We start from the raw sequence: 11,239 nt of genomic DNA on the forward strand, positions 1-11,239 counted from the left end.
TTTAAGTTACACAAAGTACATGTATGTTAAAACATAATGGACAAAAAATATTTGTTTTTAATATATTACACTACATTATGGAACTGTACATTACAAAGGGGTTTCTAAACTATCACACTTTTTCTATATATTTAAAATTGGATGACTTGCTTGCAACTAGCAGACTTGATGATGAACAATTTGGGACGAAGATAAGTCTCAATTTGGGATAAAAGCCTCAATTTGGGATAAAGACTTCCATTTCAGATGAAGACCTTTAATTTGCATTGAAGACCCCAATACGGGGGGGGTAGGGGGACTCATGTTTTAAAGCTGTAAGCATCCGTGTGAATTGACTTTCAAAAATGACCCTAAGCTAGGATGTCGAAAATGTGTCAAACTAACCCTAAACATGGATTTTACTCACATAAAAACACCCTAAGCGAGGAATTAGTTTGATATTTGCCCCTAAACAAGGATAGACACAATAAGAACATCCTAAGCAAGGAATTGGTTTGAAATTTGCCCCTAAACAAGGATAGACATTGCGTGTGTGCTGGTATGAGTGTCATTCATCAGGGATTTGGGATAAGTTCTCAATTTGGGATGAAGACTTCCATTTCGGATGAAGACCTCTATTTTGCATTAAGACCTTTAAAATATGAGATGAAGACCCCAATTTTAACTGATTAAATGGCAACTGATTCCAAACCAACAAACAAGCAACAAAATGACAGGTTGCAACCTGCCAAGTAATAAACCCTTACCTATGCCCTTACAAAAACACTGTAAACACAGTACTATCCTGACAAGCACAATTTGTCATTCACTGCACACACTACATCTCCATGCAGTCTAGGATTGCTATCAAGTCCATTAGTTGCACAATATTGGGCTACTTTCAGAGCAGCTCTTAGTCAGAGCCCTTGCTATGTCAGAGAAGGTCCAGTGAATGGCCTCTGAAAACCAATATCACTTCAGAACCATGCCATTCTTGCAAGAAATGATGAACATTGAACAATTTGGGAAAATTGATCCTCATAGAACTGATTCTCACTTACATGTAAATTCATCTTACGATCAAGCCTGGAAATAAGCAGGCGCGAGGAGCAAATTTGCCCTCATAAAGCCACCAATTGCTCCTAGTTCTTGTCAAATTCACATTGATGAACCAGGAGCAATTTATTTTAGAAAATTGCTCCTGGTTTCAGTTTTTCCACTTGATGGAATTGCTGGAATGCTATATACTGTATGTGCAGAAATGGATTTACTATTTGGAAATTGCTCCTGTTTCTTCAAATATTGCTCCTGGTGTTTGTAAAATCCCAGTGAACAAAGAAGCAATGTTCAAAAACAAATTGCTACTGGTTCCAGTCTGCTTATTTCCAGGCTTGCTTACAATCTCATCTCTCTTACTGTGTTGGTGGAATCTGCATGATTTTAGGAGGATCAATTTTGATTCTCTCAAACTAAGTTTAGGAGAATTGTTGCATGAATCAATTCTCTAATTATCACCAAGTTTACAGCCCTGCCAAGGTAAGTTTAGGATAATCGTTGCATGAATCAATTCTCTGACCAAGTTTACAGCCCTGCCAAGGCTGCCATGTCTCACAAAATATTAGTGCTTTTTTTAAGTTGAGCTACTTGCAAGTAATCAAAGCTCGGTGGTTTGCTAAATTGTCATTTACTTTACTACCTGAACAGGTATTTGTTGCTAAGCTACTTACTTAAAATGTGTTTTGTAATTTTTTTATTAATTCACATACGGTACCTCATATTCACAGAGCATCAATGAATTAAAATACTGAAACTGTAACTGGAACTTAATTGCCCAATTTCATCGTTTCATAAAAGTGAAAGTGCCCTTTACAAATAAGGCCACACAATTGTTATGCCTCAAAAGCTGAGCACTGCATGCATTCATTTGCTTTTTGCATTTGTCTCGGAGAAAGCGACCAATTTAATTTCCCCCCATTTTTTAAAATAAAAATATGTTGGTAAAATATGTTTTAAAAAGTATTTGCCGCAAGAATTATGTAATTTTATAAGCACTTTAAATTATTGAAAATATTTCATTATGTGTTTTAGAATGTAAATTTCAACTGAGTAAGAGTTAGAGTCGGGGGGTAAAGAACACATTCTGCTTTAGATTTTGAATCAAGCCCTCAAAAGGCTAGTACACTGATTGTGCTAGGAAAATTTTCCCCCAATTTTCACAAAATAGCTCTCTGTGAATATTCAACAGTGAAGGGCTACTTTTCATAATATGATCTGAAAAATAGCCCAAAGTGAAAGTTGTAATCAAAATAATATTTCAAATCCTGACCCAATTTGGGATGTCGTTTTTTCCTATGACAGGAAAGTGGGCTACCTGAGCGTCACCCATCGTCACCTTGACGTAATACTTGCCACGCTTTCCGTTACTGGCAACCCTGCATCTAGTGTAAATTCCTGCCACTCAACCTGCTTACCTATCCAGGGTTGCCAAACATTTTCAGCCCGAATCACACATCAACTAGTCGAAAAGGCACCCAATTTTTTTTCTCCATTGGTTTGTAGAGGACAGGAAACTTACAGAAGTCACAGGAGCCAATGTTGAAAAGTCACCCAATTTTTTTCTTAGCTATTGGAAAGGAATCGTTCAGAAGTCGCAGGTAAAATCTTCAAGAGTAGCCCAATTGGGCTACCAAATCGCAGGTTTGGCAACCCTGTTATCTAACCTGAGCAGGTTCGCAATTCACATTGATCACAACAATGCCCCAACACCGTCATTTTCCATGTTTTTTTCTTAGCATGTTTTTTGCTTACAAATCAATGCTATTTTTATTTTATTCCAATAAATAAGCCTTTCAGGTATCATGCTATATTGGGCACAATTTTCAACCAGCAAAAACACAGAAACATTAATATATCCGGTTAATAAATTTATGCTTTGCAAAAAAAAAAGTGAATAAAATAAATACGCAAGATAGTGCTGTGAATAGACAGTATTTGGTTAAGTACTTTGCCCAGGCAGAAGAAGTGTGTGTGTGACATACATAATAGTAATGTATTCCCAGACCGGACTGTGTAAGCTTATCCTCTCATTGTAGGAGGGAGGGAGGCTTCTTCTATCTAGTACTATATGTAGGTCATGCAATAGGTTATAGGAGTATTAGTTGGGTGCAATTTGAAACTGCTGATACTTTGTAATTTTTAAACCAATATGTACTTGTATTGCTTTTAGCCTAAGAATCTCTGCTTTTCACAAGTTTCCGATATATATGGGATATGTTTACTAATTACAATCCGAAATTTAATTTAAATGCAAGGCTTCAGATTGTCATTTAAGTGCAACTTGAGAATATCACCTGAAATATACACCTTTAATAAGACCATCTTTAAAATTTAATGGTTTGTCTCAAAGCCTTTCCCAAGTTGAATTTAATCTAATGCGGTCGTTTTGTTTTGTTTTTGTTTTTTTTTGGATTTTTACTGTAATTTTTTTTAGTAAACGTTTGACGTTTGACAAGAATAGATCATCTTTCAAGGATTGAAATTTTTAAAAATTACAAGGAAATTTGAATTTGTGCTGTCTTTTACGTCTTGTGTGTTGGGGATTTGGGAAAAAAAAAACCAAAATGCAAAAAAAAAGTAATTTTCACTTAAATCCAGAATATTATCCAGCCAATCATGGCCAAATAAAAAAAAGCAGTTGTATTGTACATAATAAAAATAAATGTAAGTAAATTTATGATTAAATATATGTGATTAAAGAAATAAAATAAATATTTTAGATCTTCTGCTGTATGCATTTAACCTTTTCAGTTATGCACTGTAGTTAAATATTTTTTATGCTTGTTGCGATCGTGGAAATGAACCATTTTCTGAGTAAAATCAATGTTTATACTTCATTTAATATTCATACCATTTACTAAATGTACATTGTTAATTGGAAGCTAATAAAACAAGCAACAACATGGTGACAATTGGACGCTGCATCTCAGAGATAATTATGCTAAGATGCAGAAAATAAGGAATTAAATTCTTCTCAAACTCGAAAGCGATAAATGGATAATTTTGCTAGGATCATGTCACAAACATAAAGTTATGAATGAGACATGACATTGTAGGGATATTAATTTATCCGCTCTTGCCATTTTGTCTCAGCATGTTCTCTTTTTAACAGTGCTCACTTAAAGATGATTTATGAATATTTGACAGAAGTCCATTAAGCCATCTTCTCTCCCGGAAGCGTGCAATTCTTAATTTCAGAATTTGTTTTAACTGCAGCATATTCAGGCAAATAAATGGATGAGAGATTTAAGACCCCAACCTATACCCAAGTGTACATGCATGTATTTCTGGGAACATACAAACAATTTACCACCAAAATTGCACACATTTTTCACTATTCAATTTCCCTCCAAATGGCAAAATGATTTTGTTGCAGTGCAAATGGCAAAAATCAATGCAAGCACCCTCTAATTTTTTAACCGGGGTCATGCATTGTAATGTGAATAAATTAAGTCGTAAGTGCATTGATTTTTGTCATTTGAACGTCGACAAAATCGCTGCCATTGGTTCATTGCCTCACCCACTGTTTATGAACTCCTTTTACACCATGTGGTTGTGGAATTCTGTGCCAGCACCAACACACCTAAAAATTATATTTCATGACCAATTTCAGCACAAAATATTGTCTATTGAGAGTAGAACATCACAAGTGACATTCACATGATCTGCTTCTGAAGTTTTATATTTACTATAAAAACTTGTATTACTTCAAAAATATTCATACATGTACATGTACAAACAGACGACTATATGGCATCTGCAGTTGGTTGTTTTTGTAATCAACAGTGAGTGAATAATAACATACAAATTTGCAGGGGTACAAAACATACAATTTTACAGAAGTGCTTATTTTTTCCATACCTTAATTTTCAAGAGATGTTTAACTGTCCATGACTTGACAATTGACATGTATTTCATTGGGTAAAAGGTCTTTTCTTTCAATAACTTCCAAAAGTGCTTATTTTTCCAAGATACAAAGTAAGAAATTGTCAAGATTATATATACCGGTACCCCTGCAAATTTGACTTAGACTATGAAACAAAGTTGTGTGCATACAAAGAATATAGGAAGGAATTACATTACATTAATTGATTAGATATCCTGCATATAAAATTAGGTAAGCCTCAATCTTCAATGAGAGGTAGTCATCAGTATGCACACAGGTATTGTCCTTGTGCTTTGTTTACATGACTGTGATAGTGAAAATATTTATGAGGTAGCGGAATAATAAAACAAAATACACTGTACAACATGTTTATGGTCGGGAAAGTAGTGACAACTGCTGTATCTTCTTGAGTCAGTAATTTAAATATTGTTTTTTTTTTATTGCAGGGACTGTCATTTGGAATTTGCAGCAGAGCATTAAATAGCTCTTTTGGGGCCTTCAAGGAAAGCTGTTTAAGCATTCACATGTACAATAGAATGTAATTATAAGGAGAGAATGGTCAACTAAGGAGAGCTAAAAATCACTCTCCCATATCAGATTTAAGGAGAGCAGTAGAGTGATTGCTCTCGCTCTCCTCAAAATGTAATGATGAGAAGTATATATTCAGAAAGGAAATGATGCAAGGAATCCAAATCACATTCGACTTGATCTTAGATCAGTTTTTGGAATAGATATGGGCCATTAGAACTTGTTTGTTTGTTTGTTTTTTATTTGGCAACTCCACCTTTGCCCAAACTACGCGCAGCAGAATGAACATTTGTGACATGCTCTGGTCCATTCCATGGAGGCCAAAGGCGGAAAATTTGAAATCGATATAAAGGCAAAAATATGGAGTAAATAAACAATAAAATACATAGAAAATAGACAAAACTTCCTAACTTTAGAACCAAGTATGCTAGACATTTGGTGTTTTCAGAAATGACAACTTAATGTATGTTTTCAAAAATGCCTCCTTTGGTCTGCAACCCTCCATGGACCACATCGTGTCACATTTTAAGTTTTAATAAAATATTTTACTGTACATGTAACAGCACAAACAACAACTGCATACCATGGATTCAGTGGCAAATTTAAGGAAAAGGGCCCTGTCAGCAAAATAGCCCAGGGGCCCTATTCTTTTAAATATTGCAGTCAAGATATTGAAGACACACTGCGATACATGGATTTATTGTGCCACGCAGACGGCTGATATACTGGAGCAGTGGAGCACATTTCATGTTTACATGCTAACCAACAACAAAGACAAAATTTAGATCTAGATCAGCCACTCGTCAAAAATCAAGGGAACAAATTAATAGTTTTAAACATTGTGCCTACAATCAGATGTTGACTTACCTCTCCCAGTTTAGCTGGCATGCTATCACCCAAGACATCTTTAATAAATATGGGTCTACTCATGTACCCTGCTGGTGTAGAGTATCTCTTGAAGGCCTCTCTAAGTCTCTTGAATTCATCATCAGAAACTGTGGAATAACAATAACAGAAGTCACAAAATGAGTATTATCATGAAGGGCCAAAACCAATGCCTTCAACTCACTGGTCATACCGTGCCAATGGCTTCTCTGCACACATTGTACTCGCCATCAACCAGTGGCCAGCCATCTAGTTGTCATGATGCTTGATCAGCCAATCACTTTTACAGGCCACTTGGCTACATACAGTATTAAAGCATTTAATTTGTTTTTTTATTTCAATGTAAAATTAGCATTATATATGTAGTACCGTAGTATATAGTTTTCGGTCTTTTCCACCAGTGCTTGAGAAAAATGAGGAGACTCTTTTTATTTCTTTTTTTCAAATGTGAGAATCTGAAGGATAAACCTCCTAGTGTACCACAAATAGACTTGAAAGTAATCCTTGTTCTCTAATAAACTTATCTATCTAGATATATAAAGCCGGATTGGTGGTTGGTGCTAATGGCTGTATTTACTTCTGAACTTCCACTGCTTTTTACAGTGTCATGCTTCATGATTTCTACTAGATTTCACTACCATAGCAAAGGATTTTAACCTCTAATGTTATCAGTAACCATGGTAAGTCGAACCCTGAAAAAGTTGTTCAAATGAGACATCGGCAAACTGTTAGCAATTAGCATGCCTGGTTAGTCTGAAGACACGCAGATAAGTCATAAAATAAATTTCAGTAACATTAATTCTTCACACAGAATGCGTTTGAAAATTGACAATTAAGTTACTCAAGGAGCTATCTACTATGTACTATCTACACCTGTAACTATCGGTTTGGCATGAATAGTAGATGGATTTCTCAAACTCAGCCATCTCATCCAAGCTCCAATAATTGAATCTCTAGTGCTATGTCCTGGAGTTTCAATACGTAAGTACTGCACAGTAGATATCAAGCTGTGTGGGCCCACAACACAAAGAAATCTTGGCTCTACAAATGATTGGAAAAAGGACACTCATTTTCACCATAAAATCTGATGAACACACAGAGGAAAGCAATATATAGATAGGATTTGAAGATTTGGCTGTACTTGTTTGGGGTGCTTTATAAAGTATTATAATATTGTTGATGCTTTGTGTGTGGTCACTATATGATATCCTCTTGTTGACTGTCAATGACCAGTGGATCTTCATACTGCCATACATTGTAATACAGTAACTGACTCAGTCACAGAATTAGTTCCAGTAACTGTAACTCAGTAATCTTTATTTAACATTATGACATTATCTGATTACTGAGTCACAGATCGGTCTATTCGTATCATTTTCGCAAAGAAGCTTATTCTGGCCAATACCACATGATTACCGGTTGCCGAAAACTTCTTTCTCTAAATCATATAAATAACTTACGCAAATGTAGTCCAATATGTGAACTTCAGACACTCCGGCGAACTATCCGCATATGGATGTCTTGATATTTTCACTTATAACACTGTAATTTGATGGTTTTTTTTCGGACTTTCCACATTTCGTTTCACACTGTTTACATGGTGTGAATTTTGTGACGTCACTTCCGACCAGGGTTGCCAAAACTTTTTAGCCCAAGTCGCGGGTAATAGCCGTGAAATGTCGCCCAATAGCCAAACAATCGGCCAAAATTTTAAAGTGGAAATAAGGGAGGCTCTACATCCCTTTTATTTTGAAATTTTCATATATTTTTTACAGCCAAGGTTTAATTCAACTTTTATCCAGAACACTCGTTACTGTCACTCACCGCTTGGAGGTAGATATAGGACTTTGGGAGCATTATTACATAAATATACCGTACTATTGTAAAACCACGTCCATGCTGTTCTGACACAGCCCAAGGTGTAAGTTTGTAAACACGCCACACGTGTTGACAAATTTGACCTTTAACCACACTTCCTCTCGACAACTTTCTACTTAGAATATACATGTAACGGGACCAAAAAGTGCTCCTGAAATAATTGCTTTTACAAGAAAATGAAGAATACAGTGAAGTGTTAACAACAGCGTATGGAAAGCTTGTAGTTTAGAGGTAAATATTAGACATGATGTAGGTGTTTATTTTTTATATAACATATTTTATGGGGCGATGAAGAAGGCGAATTTATTTGCGAAACGGATGCCAATCAACCGCAGCATGTCGAACGGGCCCAGTAAACAGTGTCCGAAATAAGGAAAATATGGAGGTTGTCCCGAGGACAACCAAAGCATAAATTCTGCTTGTCCTCAAAACATTTTGATTGTCCCCAAAATGTGTCGTATTTAAGAGGTAAAATATAGTGGTTGTCCGGGGGATAAGTACATATCTCAATATGGTTGTCCCCAGTGACTTTTTGGACAAGAGGACAAGAGGATAAGTGCTTATTTCGAACACTGCCAGTAAATGTCAGTAGGCCTATGTTGAAGGATAGGACTGAAGACATGCAGGCAGGTCTATCACAGAATCAGTAACTAGTCAACTTAACTGCAACCAAAATCTTCAAACAAAGACCAAGACTTATACTTCAGCCACAGTCTACTAAGAAAGCAACAACGGTGCGAGTAATCAACTCCCCGTGCCCTCTAGTTGTAGTAACTACAAATTTCGAACGTTACTGTGCCTCCAGGATTTAATTTTGGCAAGTTTGCATTAGTGTATCTAGTAAAATATTCACTTTAGAAACCTGTGTCCCTGATGTATGTCATCTGTGATCGCTCAACTTATTCCACGCATCAGCTTTAGTCAAAAGAAATATTTAAAAAGACGATTTATGAGTGACTTTTATGAGCAGCGAAAAGTCCACCCACGACTATGTACATGTGAATATGGCGATGAATGCACACTAAATCGCTGTGACACATACACATAGCCCTTGGAACTCACAGTCGGAGCCGTGTCGTGAGTTCCAATATAATTGGCTATGTGCCCTCACATCCCTTCGCGCTTGGCTTCTACAAAAGCGTTGTGAGTATATACTCTCAAAGTCAAGTCAAAAAATGATTCTTATTTAATTTTAACTGTTAAAAGAGACCACATAATGATAATATCATGCATGTGCATTCAGAGCAGTGCATGCATGTATGACACAACCCACAACTTGCACAAGTGACATCACACATACATGTATCACATCGACATTCCAAGAAATTGGTTCATTAAAATACAACATTGAACAGGATGGCAAAGCAATAAATGCAATGCATGCCATGTAGGCTACACAAATAACAACACCATGATTCATAGTACATGTTTTATTATCATGTATTTTATTTTACGCATATTCAGTGATGGGATTTGTCATGTTTGTACACACTGTCACTGCAGTGACTGTACTGCTGCATAGCACTTCACCGTGTATTGAAATAGGCGACATCACTGAACTGCGCAACAGCTTTTTTTCTCCACGCTCTCACAAATACTTGCCTTTTCTGACTGCATCTTCGTAAGGAATAATCGACGGCCTTGATTCCTTATTCCCCATTTTTATACTTAAATTCTGCAAACGACAATCACATTACCAAATAAACCAGTTTGTTCTCTCGGTTGTCAGGAAATATTTTCTCACACCTATAGCCGCCATATTGTCAATGTTGTCACCTGACACATTTCGCTGCTTCCAAGAACTATTGGGGGATTCCGCATCGACATCACGTGTTTGTAAAGGAGTATTTTCAACACACGGAACAATTAAAAAACCGCAAGGAAAAGTCATCGAATTGAAGTTGGAAAGCTTCATTGATGGAAACTGGGGATGGAGATGGTTTTGATTGATTTTAGGCTACTATCTGTTCAATATTTAAAGCGCAGATTATCGAATTTTTAAGATATTAAAAAAAAAAATTGTGGTCAAAGTCATCTGAGACTAGTAGGCCTATACCTTTGTAAATGCTGTGTGCTGTACGTGTGGGTGCTCTCTCTGAAGTCTCCAGCTTTCATCCGAAATATATCATTTTTTTGACATATTTCAATACTAAATTTTATATCATCTTCAAGGGTTTTACACCAGGATTATTCTGATGTGCTTTGTCTACAATAAATCTGCATATTTACTGAAATATTAATGAAAATAGAACCAAATATTGCTGTTATATCTCAGTATATTGACTGTGTAGTTTTATCATCAAGCATCTTCCTGCCACTTGAACTTCCTGCTGTGCAACATCAATAGATAACAATGGAAATATTGAACAATACAATGGGAGCTATGAGTCATGTTTGGTCAAGAATGAGCACTAGCTTAATGGAGAGATCTTCCTTCACTGGATTTAACAATGAAGAAGTTTTTGGCTCTTCATTATGGAAAATTAAAGAAAACTCTCAATCAACAACGGTGTATGTGAACCCACAGAAATTCCATCTAGTGACAGATGAACTTACAAATTTATATGGATGCCCAGTGAACAAGGGTAGACATGGACTGATCTACAAATGCAACATGGAACATGAAAATGGAACCCCAGCTGTTGTCACCATAACATGTTACAGCTCCTCCAAGTTGCTTCATGTTCAAGGATGTTTTCATGAATCCTGGATTGGTTCTACTCTGGACATTATTGAACAGAAAATCAGTCCACATGATGATGACCATGAACTTTCTGTTTCCTTTGAAGATCAACCAGCACCTACATGCACATCAACACCAATTGCACCACACCACCAGTCTACATCCCCCTACTATCAACCTAGTACAGTTCAACATGCTGGCTGCCAAATTAGCCCCTCAGTTTGTGATAGAGCAACACAAACTCCTGTTCAACTAGATGAGACCCTAAGCTGAAGGATGTGATATCATCTTTGACATCAAAAGTTGAAGACTACAAGATACAGCTGGCCCAATTCCAAGAGGTA

The 11,239-nt window shown here is 36.3% G+C and overlaps 1 protein-coding gene across 1 annotated transcript in view; it reads right to left on the minus strand.

Annotated features, from left to right (window-relative positions):
* The window catches only part of LOC140164247 (ubiquitin carboxyl-terminal hydrolase 32-like), a 62,432-nt gene extending 52,471 nt beyond the window's left edge, over positions 1-9,961 (minus strand). Inside the window, exons 1-2 of the mRNA XM_072187516.1 lie at positions 9,815-9,961; positions 6,317-6,444 (exon numbers count right to left, since the gene is read on the minus strand). Of these exons, the coding sequence (XP_072043617.1) occupies positions 6,317-6,444; positions 9,815-9,872 (186 nt within the window). The 5' untranslated portion in view covers positions 9,873-9,961. The remainder of the gene's footprint in view (positions 1-6,316; positions 6,445-9,814) is intronic.
* Positions 9,962-11,239: the final 1,278 nt, after the last annotated feature.

Source organism: Amphiura filiformis, chromosome 11 (genome assembly GCF_039555335.1).
Source record: "Amphiura filiformis chromosome 11, Afil_fr2py, whole genome shotgun sequence".
NCBI classification, from domain to species: domain Eukaryota; kingdom Metazoa; phylum Echinodermata; class Ophiuroidea; order Amphilepidida; family Amphiuridae; genus Amphiura; species Amphiura filiformis.